Here is an 18973-nt window from a genome sequence, read left to right on the forward strand (position 1 = left end):
CGTACCTTCACAGCACATCCGCTATCCTTTCAAAATAAGAGCTTTTGACGCTGGTGCATGTAATGTTTGTAGGTGTGCTTTGTTGTTAGTTCAATATTGAGACGGTTAGATTGATTTGGATGCTTTAATCATCAACCTCGCTTGCATGCACCTGTCTCATGGATCAGGCGTAACTGTTCTCACATTGTCCACTAGTGCGTGATGACGTCATCACGCAGCCAGCGTGTATCTAAATATCACAGTGCATAGATGTGGCTTGGCAACTTTGAAAGGTGTGACGTCATCAAGACGACTTTTTGCTGACGCGACGTTGATGACATATAGCGGAAACGATTGGGACACGTTTGAGGAGTTTTGGAAAGATGGGTGGGGGCGGGCATCTTTGAACAGACAAAAACGTTAATAACTATAATAGTTTGAACGTTGACCTAAATTGTTTGCGGAAACAAACGAATGGGACAAGTTTGGGGCGCTTTTGACATAGTTGGGAGTCCAGTTATGAGTAATAACACGTGAATTACACATTTATACCATATAACCATAAAAGGTTAATAACTTAAAAACTATAATAGCTACACCAAAAATGTTTGCAACACAAACATAGCACACACGTTTGGGATTTGTTAAGTACGTTTTGGCAAGGTGTGTGGGGGGCTGGATATGAATAAAACGTTAACTTAAAAATAATAGACAAAAAAGCAGAAACAAATGGGGACACGTTTGGGGAAGATTTCGACAAGGTGGTGTGGCTGGATGACATCACTAGACAGAAAATATATTTTAGAATAATTTAAAAAAACAACAGCACCGTGATGGCGGGCAACCACACACAGGTGTAGTCTCCTCGTTTCTATCAAAGATCAACCACTCACATATTTGCACCTGGAGAGCACAGCTCGTGGTACTGCCGACACTCCTCCTAATAAAACACATAATAATCAAAAGTTTACATAGTGAGGGGTCAAACGATTCTAGTTCATACACTGCTGGTGGTCTCAGGATGAGGTCACATGTGGAACACAGTTTGTTTCCGAACGGGAACCAAGATCATCATGGCAATGACAAAACGTGACAGATTCAAAAAGTTTTTCAATGGAGTTCCACTGACTTTCTGGACCATATTTTGTAGTTGACTGGTTACTTTAAAACATTTTTTTTCCCACTCAGGCATTCTTTTGCTTGACAGTGAATTGTTGCCAGCATCTACAAACATAATCTACGTTAACAGGTCGTTTTCCTTCACATGACCAAACTTCCTGCATTCTTCATTTTTTGGTTGTTTTTACCTTCATAATGGACCATCTTAGGAAAGCTATAGTAACGTTTTCTACAGGGGAGAACAGCGCATGTAGGCGGCATTTTCACTTAACTTCCTCCTACAAATATGCTTGTTGGCCCACCAAGTCATTGAGTCCGAGGTGACAGCAATCGGACATGATGTCATATGCAACCCAGCAATGGAACAAGAGCAAAAAAGCAACTACTTTCACTGCCCAGTTTATCAATAAAAGCCTTTTCATCAACTATTACTTCATGTTGTGTTCATATATTTTGTCTTCTTGTTAAGATTTTGCCTTCTGGTTAAGAATTCACTGTATTTATCGTTTCTGTCCATTGTCACAACAGTATGTTGTGATTTGTTTGTGTGCACACATACGTTTTAAATTATTTTGCTTTCCTGAAGCTTTTAAGGATTTACAGATAATTGATGTGACAATAAGACATGCTCTTGATCTTTTCAGCAACATGTGATTAGTCCCGTGTTGTTTGCAATAGCTTTAGTTAGCAAAAATCAAACAGCATTAGCACAATGCTAATTAATAAATAAACACATTCTCCTCTTCTACTCCAAAACCATCAAGTAGAACAAGCAGGAAGAACATTCAAGTCATCACTGCTTTATGTTCAAGGTTCACATGAATGGTTCTGTTGGGTTTTAGAGCCCATAATTGCTTTGGAGTACCACCTGTGTACTTTAGTGTTCACTCATCGAGCAAAAGACCCTGCAAGTTGCATCAGAACTCAGCCCTAGAACTGACTTTTAGGGGACAATGAGAAGGTTCTTTGCCTGTGGAAGGAAGATGGTTTCCTCGCCAGAAGTGGTTCTAGAAAGGCATTCCTCCAGAGATCTGGCGGGCCACTTGCTCGTCCTGGCTCTCGTCTTTGTCCTTTCTCTCCTGGTTCCAGTCCTTAAGTCCTGCGGGCAGCGTGGTGTCCTCATCTTCGCCTCCTGTTCCCTCCACTATCTCCTCGTATGTTGACTTCTCTGTAAATGGGCGTTTACCCAGCAGTTCTATCATATCGTTCTTGTCCAGAACCTCTTTGTCCAGCAGCCGCAAAGCCACCTTCAGGGACAAACAGACACAGAAACTGTAGAACGCAAGGTGGAAACTGTAGTGAGGATCCTGAACCTTTGCTTGTTCTGGGTGTTCAGTTTAAAACAGTTTAAAAGAACAGGCAAAGGAGCTAACAAGCTCTCATCTCATGCATACCTTCTCCACCTCGGCCTTCTTGTCAGTTAACAGGTGCTGAGTTATCTGATACGCCTCGCTGATTAGGCTCCGAACCTCTGTGTCGATAAGACGTGCGGTGGCCTCGCTGTAAGGTTTCTCCAGAACCGCCTCGCCTTGCCGGGGCAGATCAAACGACACCTGGCCCACCTTGGGATTCATCCCAAACTGGACAATCTGCCAATGGACACATTAGGACAACAATGATAATGGACACATGTTAAGTAGAACAGTGACGATAAAGTCCCAGGCTTGATAATGCGCTTAGAAGTGTCAGTAGTAGCCACAGACTAGCTAGCACTGCAGTCTTGGTAGCGCCCACAGAGGCGTTAAATCAAGCAATTTACATGACCTTGTGACCACTGACCTGGGCATAGGCACTCTGGGTGACCTTGCGGAGGTCGTCCTGCGCTCCGGTGGTGATCCTGCCAAAGAAGATCTCCTCGGACACCCGTCCTCCCAACATCATGCACATGCGGTCCATCAGCTGTTCCTTGGTGTACAGGAACTGCTCTCTGGGCAGGTATTGTGCGTAGCCTAGGCCCCGCCCCCTAGGAATGATGGACACCTGGACAAAGTTGGACACCTTTCAAAAACGTTTTTTCCCACAATATAAAGGTTGTGAAACGTCAGCCGACCTTTAGCAGCGGGTCGGCGTGCTCCAGGAACCAGCCGGCGATGGCGTGACCTGCCTCGTGATATGCCACAGTCTTCTTCTCCTCAGGCTGAAGAACCTGAGTCTTCTTCTCCAGGCCTGAATCGACGCAAAGAACAAGCAGAAGATCAGGTGGGCTGACAATTCCCGAGCATCCTGGATGTCACGGGCTGGTGACGCCTCACCTCCGATGACTCGCTCGATGGCCTGTTCAAAGTGCTTTTGCTCGATGGCGTCGGAAAGGTGTCGAGCGGCGATAAGAGCTGCCTCGTTACAAACGTTAGCAATGTCGGCGCCTGACAACAACACTTACATTACTCTGGGAGAGCAAATGATGCCACATGCACACACAAATCTTTTTACCTGAGAAACCAGGCGTGAGTGCTGCCATCTTGCGGGCCAGAGCATCTGTATCGGTGGCAGGATCCAGTTTAAGAGGACGCAGGTGGACTTTAAAGATGGAAACTCGGCCTTTAATGTCCGGATGACCTGAAACAACATCAAACACTCAGCGCCTATATTTTTTTCACGTGTGCTGGCGTGCTTCCAGCTCACCGATGTATATCTGCCTGTCGAAGCGCCCGGGCCTCAGCAGCGCTGGGTCCAAGATGTCCGGTCGGTTGGTTCCTGCCAGGACCACCACATTTGTAGCCGTGTTAAACCCTGGCAACACAGAGCACCTGACGCATTAAAAACAGCACAAGCACATTTGTGATGTCTCTTATGTTGCCAACCTTTAACCACCCAAACAAAAAACTAGGGCTGGGCAATTATATGATCGTGATCATTGATCGCGATTACTTTGAGTTTGATCACGGTGATCAGCTGTTAGCATATTTCCTCGATCAAAAATGTTAGAAGTTACCGCAATAGTAAATAGTAGGGAAGCAACTATGCTCAGTATAATCTTGCACGGAACAATCCACCTTTATTGACCATGATCCTGTGTGTCTGTGAATATGTGTGTGTACGTTTGCAGGTGTTTTTGTGAAAAGTGTTTGTGTCCATGTGTGTGCGCGACCTCGAGTTCCACCGCGCGAAAGTCAGTCTCCTCACGCTGTAATTAATGTTCAATCAGCGTTGTGCCTCTTCCCCTTACACAGCTGGAAGTGCAGTCCATAAAAATTAAATAAAGAAATATGACTAACACTAGCATAGAAGTTGAAACATTTAAAAAGGAGCAACAACTTTAGTTTCACTATCTGCTGCAGCGCGCTAGTAATCCTGCCCTGAATGCGGACTCGCAGGAGTCTTTATTAGTCCCGACTGGGAGAATAAAAACACCAACTAATTAAATCTGAAAAGGAATTTTTATATCTAAATATTTTTAAATCAGGCTTTATTTATGTGTCTGAAAAGATTAAACTCCTCTGATATAACATGTACTAAAAACACTGCATACAGACACTTTGTATTCAAATCAATTTTGAGTTTGTGGATAAAAAAACATTTTGTTCCTGAAATAATCATTAAACTTGTTTTGTGTGTTGGTAGTGGTACACATTATTTTACAGTACCTCAAATTCAAACAGCACTTTAATGTAATTTTATTCAATGTATGCTACAGTATTTGAGTTTTTAAAAATTCCACAATCCGGGTCACCTCTTGCCGTTTGCCAAAGCACTGGTGAGAAGCACTAATGTATACAAATAATTAAAGAACACATATAATAATTTACCATTTGAAAGTGTTGTTTAGTAAATGTTAAGTTGAAGTAAAAGTCTTGCAGTATTCAATACACCATTGATACTGTGTTTACTGCAGAATGCACTTTTTGATGACAAGCAAAATATCAAAAGAACTTTGAGAGGAAAATAAGTTGTCTTTACTCCCACAAAATGTACCGAAAAAGAAGCAAAACCGTAGCCCTAAAACCGAGGTACGGACCGCAGCCTGGGTTACCTGTACCAATTATATATGAACAACATGATAGTTGTAAGCTGTGAGCATATATTGCCTTAATTAAACATGGCGAAAATGTCTGTTACAAGATACTGCAATAGTAAACAGTAGGGATGCAACGGTACCTGGTGTAATCCTGCACCAGGTACAAAAAATTGTGATATTAGTCAAAATCGGATGATATGAAAGAATTGTGGTCTTTTTTTTTGCCATATCGCCCAGCCCTACAAGAAACTATAGCAACAATCCTGTAAGCCCCACCTACATACAAAAAAGGGGGCTTAGGACTGGAGCTGCAGTCCTAATAAAACAAGAACTGAGGTTGGGGAGGTTCCCTAAAGCAAGACACTGACAACCTCTCTAACCCCTCTCTTTTTTTTACATATATGTATGTGTGGTACAAATGGACCCAGGAACGCACCATCCATCTCAACCAGCAGCTGATTCAACGTGTTCTCCTGCTCGCTCTGACCGCCAAAGTTGCCACGTCCCCGCTTCCGACCCACTGCGTCAATTTCATCGATGAAGAGGATGCAAGGCGCGTTCTTCCTTGCCATGACGAACAGATCTCGGACCTGCACAGGAAGTGACCTCAATATTCCTGCCAAGACAGGAAATACAGTATACGTGTTCATGTGTGCTCTTACCCGAGCGGGCCCTACGCCCACAAACATCTCCAAGAACTCAGAGCCATTGACAGTGATAAAGGGAACATTGGCCTCGCCTGCTGTCGCCTTGGCCAGAAGAGTCTTTCCTGTCCCCGGGGGCCCCGTCAAGATGGCTCCCTGAGAATGGCGAAAAGAGTTGTCAACAGCTTTGCCCACACCCTAACCCGGACTTGACCTCAACCTTCACCCATGAGCTTACCTTGGGAATTTTGGCGCCCAGGTCCTCGTACTGTTTGGGGTTCTTCAGGAAGTTGACAAACTCCATGATCTCCAGCTTTGCTTCTTCGCAGCCGGCAACGTCTTTGAACTTGATCTCAATTTCATCCTTTAGGATTTTAGCGGTAGTCTCGCTGACGCTGAACAGGCCACCCATGCCGCGGCCCTGTCGGCCAGCGCCCGCCGGGCCTCGCCGCACCATGAAGAGAAGGAAGCCAATGATGAGAGCAGTGGGGAGCATGCTCAGTAAGAAGGTCCTAAGGCACAAAAACAACTCAAAAGAAAGGCGGTGCCAAAAAGGCTGAGGTGTGACAGAGATAGTCCTTACCCGTCACTCTCAGTGGAATAAACCACTGGCAGGCGGCTTTCGCCCTCAATGCCGAGCTCGTATTGGACACTTTCCAGGTTCCTCTCAAATGTGTCCACGCTCCCAATGTTGAACCACACATACTGCTAAAAATCAGAGCATGGATTACTTCCTGTATGACTTGCCCAACAATTATTGTTGTGTCTGCTTTGCTTTCAGAACACGAGTAGCTGGAGAAAGAGAAAACGCTAGTTCCTTTGACTCACCCCCTCTACCGGTGCCTTCCCTGGAGAGAAAAGCACTTTGACGTAGCGCTTGTTTACAACCTCCAACCTGTCCACCTTAGTGAGGAGGAGCCATACATCACTAGCAAATCATTGTTGACGTTATTTTTGCATTAGGGCCTCACCACTCCTTTGGACAGGTAGTTGTTCACAAAGTCCTTCCATGTGACCTCCCTGGCTCCATCTCTGAACAGGAAGAAGTAAGCAAATGCAGCCCAGAAGGCCACTCCACTCAGGAAGATTATTCGAAACTCTTTCTCGTCCCATGGAATGTCTCCCTGGAAGCAAACTCCAGTTTGAAATTGGTATCTTGATAATTTGTCATATACAGTCTTAACTTAATTCTCATCAATTTACTTTAGTACTTAATTCTTATTTATTTAATTGATTCTCATCAATTTACTTTAGTATTTCATTCTCATCTAGTTCATTGATTCTCATCTATTCACTTTCGTACTTGATCATCATCTATTTCATTGATTCTTATCTATTTCCTTGATTCTCATCTATTAACTTTATTAATTGATTCTCATCTATTTACTTAATTCTAATCTATTTAATTCTATTTACTTCAGTACTTTATTCTCCTCTATTTCCTTGATTCTCATCTACAGTATTCACAGCACTTCACTTTTTCCACATTTTGTTATGTTACAGCCTTATTCCAAAATGTAATAAAATCATTTTTGTCCTAAAAATTCTACACATTATACCCCATAATGACAATGTGATTTTTTTTAATTTTTATAAGTGTTTGCAAATGTAATAAACAGGGCTGTCAAAGGATTAAAATATTAAATCGTGATTAATCGCATTTTGTTTATAGATAACTCAAAATGAATTGTGATTAATCGCAGATAATCATTTATCATCATTAAGTGTACCCTAGACAGATAATTTTCAAGTTTTAACACCATGAACGGAAAATTAATTTGCTTGAATAAAATGTGTTTTAAACATTTTTTTTTTTTAAACAATTTATCACAAAAAGAACAATCACCATTTGATAACAATAAAAAAAATCCCTGATGTGTGTTATTGTCTTGCTACATTTTGAATAAATACAGAATTTGTATTCCTGCTTTAAAAGAGCACTTGCATTCATAGGAGTAGCTACTCCATGTTTAGATACCCGTTTCATGCATTAATAACACATGTGAATTGTTATGATTATCCATTTTCTACCGCTTGTCCCTTTTGGGGTCTCAGTAATCTGTGATATTTCTACCTGAATAAATGCTTCTGATAGTCTGTACATTACATGTTGTTCAAGTTAATGGCCCTCGTATTGCTGCATGAAAATGTCTTAACCTTCTCTATTAATTAATAAAATGTAATATTGAGCCTGCTAATCATTTTGTAATTGAGGACTTGACTAGAACGTTATAAAATAATTTAGATAATATTTCAGCCAGCCAGAAAAATCTCCCACCCACTTATTCCTCAACTGATGTACCAGCATTTTTTTAGGAGCAAATATCACATAATAACATTACAAAACATCTCTGACAAAGCATAATCGTAAAGACATTTTTATTTTGTTAGGTTTCCCCTAAATTGCCAAAATACCGGTGGCTGTGGGGGCGTGGTTAGGAGTGTAATCAATATGACATCATCACATGATTTGCTATGATGCATATATTCTTTAAAAAATAGAATATACATTTAAAAAAATCAGTTATTAAGTATATTATTAACATTAGGGCTGTCAAACGATAAAAGTATTTAATCACGATAATCACATTTTGTTCATAGTTGACTCAAAATTAATCGTGATTAATCGTAGATAGATATTATTTTTCATCATTAATAAGTGTACCCTAGACAGATAATTTTAAAGTTTGAACACCATGAATGGATAATTAATTTGCTTTAATAACATGTGTTTTAAACATTATGATTTTTAAACAGTTCATCACAAAAAGAACAAACACCATTTAATGACAATTTTTTTAAAAAGCCTGCTGTTTGTGGTCTTGTCAGATTTTGTATTTTGTAGAAATACAGAATTTCTATTCCTACTTTAGAAGCACTTGCATTCAGAGGAGGAGCTAAACTTAAATGTTTAGATACCAGTTTCATGCATTAATAACACAAAATGTGAATTATTATGAACATGCTTTGATTGTCAAAGATGTTTGGTAATACCAATCCATCCATTTTCTACCGCTTGTCCCTTTTGGGGTCGCGGGGGATGGAGCCTATCTCAACTGTAATCCATGATATTTATATCTGAATAAATGCTCCTGATATTCTGTACATTACATGTTGTACAAGTTAATGGTCTACATATTTTTGAATCTTTATTAATGAATAAAATGTATTATTGAGCCTGCTAATCATTCTGTAATTGAGAATAATTTATACAATATTTCAGCCAGCCAGAAAAATCCCCCCGACCTCCATATTCCTCAACTGATGTACACTTATTTATGTGCAAATGTCACAAAATAACATTACATAACATCTCTGACAAAGCATGAACATAATGAAAGACATTTTTATTTTGTTAGGTTTCCCCTAAATTGCCAAAATACCTGTGGCAGTGGGGCCGTGGTTATTATGACGTCATCGCATGATTTGCTATGATGTATATATTCTTTAAAAAAGGCAAGAAAATGGGAATGTACATTTAAAATCAATCTGTAACTAAGTATAGTAATAACAGATATATTTTTCTTACAAAATATCGTTTTTATCCTATGTTTAAATGTAGGGATGATGTTTGATAAGGAATTATCGAGTTCGAGCCTATTATCGAATCCTCTTATCGAACCGATTCCTTATCGATTCTCTTATCGAGTCCAGATAGGTTGTTGTATACGGAAAAAAACACAATATTTGGTTTAACAAAAGCTCACTTTTATTATAACAAAAAAAAAAAATCTAATAAATAAATAAATATTGACTGTTACCCACCTAAAAAAATAAAATAAAATAAATAAATATTGACTGTTGTTACCCAAAGTATATTAAGTGGGATTTTTCAGAGAAACAAATATATACAGTAACACAAAAACAACCTGTCTCTGTGATCACTATAGGTGTATAAATAATAATATAGTGTTAAATAAAATCAGTCCCTTGGGCACAAAACTGAAAATAATACAGCTCTCCAAAAAGTGCACTTCTGCTGCTATTTGACATAACTGTTTGTTATGATGCTTTGACATTTTTGCACTTTATTTCTTTATTGAAAGAAAATTCTATGAAGAGAAAAGTTCTTTGCAAATGTGGTTACAATGCTAAAAAATGAAAAGTTAAAGCTAAAAAAAGAAATACACTTTATTGAGTTAACATTATTTCTTTATGGGGGAAAATGTTATGAGCTAGAGAATATAACAACTACACTACCCAGCATGCAACGGGAGTTACGAGCATGCGCGGTAGCCCCAAAAAGTGTTGCATGTTGCCACGCTGTGAAAGTAAACGTCAAGAACTCAGCCAACACGCCTCGTCTGCATTATTTATAATTAGACAGACAACACATCTACAGTGTGATTTTGTTTTGTTTACAAGGAAAGAAAAACAAAAGTTAAAAAAGGGAGATATGTTGTATATATATATATATGTATGTGCTGCGGTTGTTTTAAGAACGTTGCGACAGCTGCCGTAAAGGAGGTGCGTTGCTAGCCTGGTTGCTATGTTTCCGGTTGGTCGTAAAAGTGTTCGTCATGTGTTTTACCCTGCTAAAATCTCTCAGTAAAGTTATTCGATGGATTATAGCTTTTGTTTTGAACTTTATTACACCTTGGAGCACTTTTTCCCGTCCATTGTTTTCCTGCTTTCGCTACGTGACGCCATTTCTTGTGATGTCCCACGGAGCATTTCTGGTCGGGACGGGATTCGAATAAAGAATCAACTCTTTTCCTTTACAATAGTGGTCTCGATAACGGGTACCGGTTCTCAAAAAGGGATTGGAGTCCGAAGACTCGGTTCTTTTCTTATCAAACAACCGGGAAAACCGGTTTCGAGTATCATCCCTATTTAAATGTTTGCTGCTTATTGTACAATGTACTTTGTTGAGAATGTTTTTATTTTAGAGATTTCTCCAATCCTTTTAGTCACTCTTTCTTTAATAAAAATGACTTGCACCAAATCTAGCAAAACCTTTTTTGGTGTTATTGGAGACCCCAAAAGGGACAAGCGGTAGAAAATGGATGGATGGAGACTGTACTCATGTTTAGAGACTCTGTTTATGACGTCATACTTGCTTCGCGTTGCTGGTAGCCTTTCTCTACAATATAAAAGTGTCATCTTAAATTGTGAAGATCGCTGTCCGCGGGTATATCCCGAATATATTAAAGTTCGTCCAGAGTGCGGACAAGCTGCCTCCGCTCCAGACAACCCAGTGCAAATAGCTTACGTCATCACAACATCGGTTTTGGGAGCATGGTTCCAGTGATCAAAGTACGTCTTTTTCCGGCCAAATTTTCGGTGCATCATTAGTCAATAGTGCACAAATAACTATATATAGCCATTCATACTATTTTTAAAGATTAAAGATTAAAGTACCAATGATTGTCACACACACACTAGATGTGGCGAAATTTGTCCTCTGCATTTGTCCCATCCCCTTGGGGAGCAGTGGGCAGCAGCGGCGCCGCGCCCGGGAATCATTTTGGTGATTTAACCCCCAACTCCAACCCTTTGTTGCTGAGTGCCAAGCAGGGAGGTTATGGGTCCCATTTTTATAGTCTTTGGTATGACTCGGCTGGGATTTGAACTCCAACCTACCAATCTCAGGGCGGACACTCTAACCACTAGGCCACTGAGATGTATAACTACCTGTTGGTGTTAATGTGTATGTAAGTGTGTTTTGATGGTAAATTTCCCCCTGGTCTGTGAACACAGCGTGTCGGCGTAGAATAAAAAAGGGTTGTGTGTCTAGGAGTGAAGCACCTAGGCAGATGTGTATACACGGAGGAAATACTTGTTGGAATTGGTCCCGTTAGGATAAAATTGGCAATAAAAGATTTGTTTTAAAAGAGCGTCAGACTTTGTTTTCTTCTGGACGCTACAATACATTACATTACTTTATTTTGTTAGGTGTGGCGTCGAATATGAAGCTGTGGCGTACCGCCACAATCATATACATTACGCGGAATATCGGAATGTAGTTAAACCGGATCTATAGTGTAGCACTTTTATTTTGAAGCCGGACAAGTGTGTCATTGGTTTGAGAAAGTGTCTTGGCATGTTTTGATGTCGGATCGACTGTTTGCAATAAAAAAAAAAGTCTCCTTTCGACTTCTTGCCGACTGTCTTTCATTTCTGTTGAGCTTCTGTTGTCTTTGAACCTGATATTCCATAAGGTAGGCTTTCCTTTGCCCATTTCTGCTCGCTTGTGGGTCATCAGTAGTAAGTGAATTGCAACCAAGTTCCCAAGGCTACGGTACAGCCCGATGGCCAAAAAGCGCGTTAATCGCCTGTTAAAAAAATGACTGCCGTTATTGAACTGTATAGTCAACGCGCTATTATCGCGTTAACTTTGACAGCCCCAGTATTAAATATAAAAAACTAAGAAATCACATGTACATAAGTATTAACAGTCTTTGGTCAATACTATGTTGAGGCACCTTTGGCAACAATTACAGCCTCAAGCTGTGAATACTTTCCGGATGCACTATATTTACTTGATTATCATCTATTTACTTTAGTACTTGATTATCATTTATTTACTTTAGTACTGTGTTTGCATATATTTTCTTTATTCTCATAGATTTACTTAATTCTAACTGTTTTCCCTTTTTTTTTGCAGTACAACAAAATATTTAATTGATGGCACACTTTCACACTAACCTTCATCAGGCGGCTGTACCAGTTTGACTCCTTTCGACCTCCTCGTTTTCCTCCTCCACCCCCACTTCCTGCTCCTTCGCCCCCACTTCCTCCTCCTCCAGATTTTCCTGTCGCTCTAGAAGCATCGGTAGCTTTGGTATCTGTCAACACAAAAATATGTACATGACCATCCAAAATGTTGACACACTAGTAGGACAGAGGACTCTCGTCAGTCTGTGCAGCACGAGCACCGATCTTGCAGGCGTGTGTGGAACTGTGAGTTTGCACATCCTTCTGACACGTGCTAATTAAAACGTAAAACATGGTGATGAGTGTTGTTGAATCACATTGCGCGTGCTAAATAATTATATTTGCATTTTCTCCTCCTAATGTTGAGGCCGTTTTGATGATCAGCATATGTTTTGCAAATTAATGAAGACAGAGACGCAAAATGGATTGCACGCCTTATTCTGCTCACTTAACAGACGCAATCCACTTTACACTTGTTTAGTAGATCAGCTTTGTGTGTGCAATCAGGATTGCCCATGTTTTATTAAACGGCAATAGGGCTGGACGATTATGGCAAAAATAATAATCACGATTATTTTTGATTGGTATTGTAATCATGATAATTATTTAATTTGAAAACATGAGTATTCATTGTACCACCAAAACTTAACTTAAAATATATATTTTTTTAAACCTGGATTTAAATTAGTAATGAATAAACCACAACAATAGCAATATAAAAACACAATAAAATTAAGTTTTTCTGTTTTAGATGTTTTTAAGTCAGTTTTTTACATTTTACACTTATTTTACCACCGTAGAGTGTGTGCTTTTTGTGTAAAATACAATTTAATAAAATGTTTGTTAATTAAATGCAAAAATGCTCACATTAATTGGTGAAATACATTTTTGGACAATTTTGACCAGTATTTTAAGTCAAATCATAATATTTTGTAAATGTATCAATAAGTGCCCTAAATTAATTATGCTTGTGTAAGGTATTTTGTTGAAACCTTGTTGTTAACGTAGTCAGACCCGATGTGGTGCACCGCGCTACTATTGTGAAAGGCCGAAATGTGCTCTGCTGTTGTTCTAGGCTTGATGAGTAAAAAGACGACTCATTTGGGGCACTTTAAAAAAAGAAAAGAGAGAGCGCCTCTCAAAATGCAACTACTAATTGTACATTGATGATGTCGTACACAATAACACAAGCAGATGATACCGGTTGTGGGTGTATGGATTGTTCTTGTTAGCTTGAGCTTCGTAGATTAGTCCGTTTCACGTGACCGTCTCTACATCGTTTAGTTCAGGACAGGGCGGTTGAGTGTGTCGGGGATAAATAAGTGCTACCGCCAGACACATTATTTTCCCAAACAAATGTGTCGTCTCCTCACAATCACAACATTTCACTTATATTTATGTCAATTTCCCTAATGATATTTTGCGTTTATTAGCGGATTCTGTTTTACTGGCCAATTATGTGACTCTGTCCGCAAGTACGTGAATGCGGAAATCATAGGTCTTACTTTTTTGTTGAGTTTAGTGATTTTTCATTAGCCATACTAGCATTGTGTATAAATAAAAAGGTGCAACTGTGGCGACATCCCAAACTTCTCGTAGACATGCTGTTTTTTTTCCACTCATCTGTTTCACTGTTACAAGCTCCGACATTTGCATGCACGTTGAGTGGCCAATTAATCTTTTTTTATTTTTTTTATTTTTATTTTTTAAAATCATATTGTCATAATTGTGAGAAGCCATAATAGAAATCGAAATTAAAATGTTATTAATTGTCCAGCCCTACACGCCAACATTTAGGAAATCAGGCCCTTAGTGTTACCTTTGTCTTCGGATTGGCTCTCATTAGAGTTTTTCTGACTCTCAGGAAAATACTTCTCAAATCCTGCAGAGAAACACAAAAACTTATGTCCATACATTTTTGTATTTTTTTTAGAAAATGTGAAAACAGGGAAAAGGAAGAAATACCTTTAGGTGGTCTGGAGGTCAAACTCTTGCAGGCCCTAAGCAGCTCATTAAACAGGCTTTGCCCACTTGCCACTTGTCTTTTCACCTGCTGGACAAAAAGTCACAGTTGTTCAATTTATGTTTTATTTTTTCATCATATTCATGTGGTATTTCCTGCCATTATTGTACGCACCAATATGTATATTATATGTGCCCCGTGTGGATGCAGAGTATGTACAGTATATGTCACGGCAAAGTTTGAAAACACCATCTTGACTTTTACTATGCATTATCACCACAGACTAGTTGGCTGAATTTGGTTTGCTGTCAGAATGCACAGTGTGATTTCAGTTATTAAGTGATAATATCAAGTCATACCAACAAAACACAAGTAACTAGCTTACTGCCTTCATATCAACAAAGTGTAAAAGAAAAATGTCAAACTCTTCATTTTTAAAGCGAGATCACAAAATTAACTTTTCATACATTTGCTGCTGACAAAATGCCAAGTAACAAAGTATAAAGAGCAGACTCACATGAAAAACAAAACGATACCATCTACTTGGAGTATGGTATCGTTACATTCGCTTATACTTGAACGTTAAAATGTTTAATTGTCACCTTTGCAGACATCTAAACATCATGACCTCATTATCTATATTCTATACAGCACGGTGGAACAGGGGTTAGTGCGTCTGCCTGATTGATTGATTGAAACTTTTATTAGTAGATTGCACAGTTCAGTACATATTCCGTACAATTGACCACTAAATGGTAACACCCGAATAAGTTTTTCAACTTGTTTACGTTTGTCCACGTAAATCAGGGGTGTCAAACTCAAATACAGAGTGGGCCAAAATTTAAAACTGAACAAAGCCGCGGGCCAATGTTGAACAAATTAACCTTTTAATAGGGACCCAAACAAGTTTTGCATTGAATATTGAACAAGCAAGGCTTATGTAACTTTATAGTGACATGCAAAATTGAGTTTCAAATAATAATAATAATAATAAAATATCAATGGCATATCAAATACAATTTAAATAAAAATTGAATGCCTCTTTTCAATTTGCAGCCTTCTGAGGTAAATATCAACGTAAACTTTTTCCACAGGCTAATAAATTTGAAAATAAAATAACAATGAATAAACCAACCATTCAGGACTTTAAACTGCTCAGTTTGCAACACACTGATCTAATCTGATGAGCCCAAGCCAGATACCTGGCATCTTTTCTTGGATGCTAGTTCATTAATGTCGGGGCTCAGGCTATGAGCTGAGGCAACCTTCATTATCGAACGAAGGTGTTCATCAGTCATTATATCTCGTAGTCCACCCAGACCACAGCCTTGGGGGCGTGCCTTAAAGGCACTGCCTTTAACGTCCTCTACGAGCTGTCGTCACGTCCGCTTTTCATCCATTCTAACAACGTGCCGGCCCAGTCACAAGATATGTGCGGCTTCTGTACGAACACACACGTGAATGCAAGGCATACTTGATCAACAGCGATACACGTTACACTGAGGGTTGCCGTATAAACAACTTTAAAGGCCTACTGAAACCCACTACTACCGACCACGCAGTCTGATAGTTTATATATCAATGATGAAATCTTAACATTATAACACATGCCAATACGGCCGGGTTAACTTATAAAGTGACATTTTAAATTTGCCGCTAAACTTCCGGTTCGAAACGCCTCTGAGGATGACGTATGCGCGTGACGTAGCCCGGCGAACACGGGTATGCCTTCCACATTGAAGCCGATAGGAAAAAGCTCTGTTTTCATTTCATAATTCCACAGTATTCTGGACATCTGTGTTCGTGAATCTGTTTCAATCATGTTCATTGCATTATGGAGAAGGAAGCCAAGCAAGCAAAGAAGAAAGTTGTCGGTGCGAAATGGACGTATTTTTCGAACGTAGTCAGCCACAACAGTACACAGCCGGCGCTTCTTTGTTTACATTCCCGAAAGATGCAGTCAAGATGGAAGAACTCGGATAACAGAGACTCTAACCAGGAGGACTTTTGATTTGGATACACAGACGCAGACGTGCTACTGTGAGTATGCAGCTTTGGCTTTTTTTTGCGTATGTACGTAACTTTTTTAAAATATATAAGCTTTATGAACCTTGGGTTAGGTGAACGGTCTTTTGGGCTGAATGATTGTGTGTGTTGATCATGTGTTTGAATTGTATTGGCGTGTTCTATGGAGCTAGGAGCTAGCAGAGGAGCTAGGAGCTAGCATAACACGTACCGTACCGTAAGTGCGCGTCACGTACGTAACTTTTTAAAAATATATAAGCTTTATGAACCTTGGGTTAGGTGAACGGTCTTTTGGGCTGAGTGATTGTGTGTGTTGATCAGGTGTTTGAATTGTATTGGCGTGTTCTATGGAGCTAGGAGCTAGCAGAGGAGCTAGGAGCTAGCATAACAAACACGCAGGTGTTATTATGCAGGATTAATTTGTGGCATATTAAATATAAGCCTGGTTGTGTTGTGGCTAATAGAGTATATATATGTCTTGTGTTTATTTACTGTTGTAGTCATTCCCAGCTGAATATCAGGTACCGTGAGTATGCAGCCTTGGCTGCTAAACATTCGATAACTAGACCGTATGTGCGCGTCACGTACGTAACTTTTTAAAAATATATAAGCTTTATGAACCTTGGGTTAGGTAAACGGTCTTTTGGGCTGAGTGATTGTGTGTGTTGATCAGGTGTTTGAATTGTATTGGCGTGTTCTATGGAGCTAGGAGCTAGCAGAGGAGCTAGGAGCTAGCATAACAAACACGCAGGTGTTTTTATGCAGGATTAATTTGTGGCATATTAAATATAAGCCTGGTTGTGTTGTGGCTAATAGAGTATATATATGTCTTGTGTTTATTTACTGTTGTAGTCATTCCCAGCTGAATATCAGGTCACCCCCGGCTCTCACAGCATCTTCCCTATCTGAATAGCTTCAACTCCCCACTAGTCCTTCACTTGCACTTTACTCATCCACAAATCTTTCATCCTCGCTCAAATTAATGGGGAAATTGTCGCTTTCTCGGTCCGAATCTCTCTCACTTCATGCGGCCATCATTGTAAATAATAGGGAACTTTGCGTATATGTTCAACTGACTACGTCACGCTACTTCCGGTAGGTGCAAGCCTTTTTTTTATCAGATACCAAAAGTTGCAATCTTTATCGTCGTTGTTCTATACTAAATCCTTTCAGCAAAAATATGGCAATATCGCGAAATGATCAAGTATGACACATAGAATAGATCTGCTATCCCCGTTTAAATAAAAAAAATTCATTTCAGTAGGCCTTTAACACTGTTAGAAATATACGCCACACTGTGAATCCACACCAAACAAGTATGACAAACACATTTCGGGAGAACATCCGCACCGTAACACAACAAACACAACAGAACAAATACCCAGAATCCCATGCAGCCCTAACTCTTCCGGGCTGCAATATACACCCCCGCTACCACCAAACCCCGCCCCCCCTCCGTGCGGCGGTTGAGGTGGGCGGGGTTGCCACCGGATACAGGGGTTGCCACCGGATACAGCTCCTGTATATAATCAGCGGGCCAGCTCTAGTGTTAATTTGATATCGCCTCAATATTGGCCCGCGGGCCAGAGTTTGACACCCATGACGTAAATCAATTCAATTCAATACAAAGGTCCAGGGTTCAATCCTGGGCTCGGGATCTTTCTGTGTGGAGTTTGCATGTTCTCCCCGTGACTGTGTGGGTTCCCTCCGGGTACTCCGGCTTCCTCCGACCTCCAAAGACATGCACTTGGGGATAGGTTGATTGGCAACACTAAATTGTACCAAGTGTGTAAATTTGAGTGTGAATGTTGTCTATCTGTGTTGGCCCTATGATGAAGTGGCGACTTGTCCAGGGTGTACCCCGCCTTCCGCCCGAATGCAGCTAAAATAGGCTCCAACACCCCCCGCGACCCCAAAAGGGACAAGCGGTAAAAAATTGATGGCTATACGGCACGTGTTGCCAAAGGTCCCGTTTAGATTATATATATGGGATTATTTAATGTTAAATTGACAGATTAATAAAATTAAAATGTCAACGTTTGGGCTTAATGGGGTTGTTATTGGCTAGGCTAGCAGTAGCAGTTAGCATGACATTATGTGTACACTTACCAGCCTGCTTGTGGCGACAGAAGGTGCCAGAAGAAGCCGCAAAGTGTTCATGCAGCCCGCTGACAGCCGCAAGTAGCGATGGGCCATGGTGGTCACACTGGCCTACAAAGTAGCGACACCAACAACAAGACAGCGGCTTTAAAAAACACTCAAGTTCGACATCGATGTTCCGTAAGAGTTCCATTCCGCCATGTTGGAGAGTCGACGCTTCTGTTTCTTCTTCTGTTGTTTTAGCGTTTTAAATGCAGCTTTTGGTGTGCATTGCCGCCACCTTCTGAAATGGTGTGTTTGCGGCTGTGGCCTGAGATTGTACTCACGGAATTCTAACATTAAAAAAAAACAGTTGCATAAATTTTGTGTAAAAAGCTTTGGTAGTAAAGGCACAACTTAACCATCATAGTATTTATATTTATTGTATGTCAATGCAGTTCAAGTACAATTCAGTGACGTGCGGTGAACTAAACCCCATAGATACTTTTTTCTTCTTTTTTTATAATATGTGCAGCTCTAATCATTGTTGAT

The 18973-nt window shown here is 40.1% G+C and overlaps 1 protein-coding gene across 3 annotated transcripts; it reads right to left on the reverse strand.

Annotated features, from left to right (window-relative positions):
* Positions 1 to 203: 203 nt before the first annotated feature.
* On the reverse strand, positions 204 to 18740 carry afg3l2 (AFG3-like AAA ATPase 2). Of its 3 annotated transcripts, none has more exons than XM_062022908.1 (17): positions 18452 to 18740; positions 14320 to 14407; positions 14174 to 14236; positions 12346 to 12485; positions 6669 to 6821; positions 6526 to 6600; positions 6281 to 6402; positions 5936 to 6209; positions 5716 to 5853; positions 5490 to 5643; positions 3721 to 3828; positions 3529 to 3654; positions 3351 to 3461; positions 3149 to 3264; positions 2878 to 3078; positions 2493 to 2687; positions 204 to 2345 (listed from the first exon to the last, which is right to left on the reverse strand). In XM_062022908.1, the coding sequence occupies exons 1-17, from the start codon at positions 18536 to 18538 to the stop codon at positions 2106 to 2108; spliced, it is 2391 nt and encodes a 796-aa protein (XP_061878892.1). In that variant the 5' UTR covers positions 18539 to 18740; the 3' UTR covers positions 204 to 2105. The 3 variants fall into 3 exon arrangements, with proteins under 3 accessions (XP_061878892.1, XP_061878893.1, XP_061878891.1); XM_062022909.1 differs by having other exon boundaries at positions 205 to 2345; positions 6281 to 6405; positions 14320 to 14404; XM_062022907.1 differs by having other exon boundaries at positions 205 to 2345; positions 6281 to 6405; positions 18452 to 18739.
* Positions 18741 to 18973: the final 233 nt, after the last annotated feature.

Source organism: Entelurus aequoreus, linkage group LG16 (genome assembly GCF_033978785.1).
Source record: "Entelurus aequoreus isolate RoL-2023_Sb linkage group LG16, RoL_Eaeq_v1.1, whole genome shotgun sequence".
Lineage (NCBI taxonomy): Eukaryota > Metazoa > Chordata > Actinopteri > Syngnathiformes > Syngnathidae > Entelurus > Entelurus aequoreus.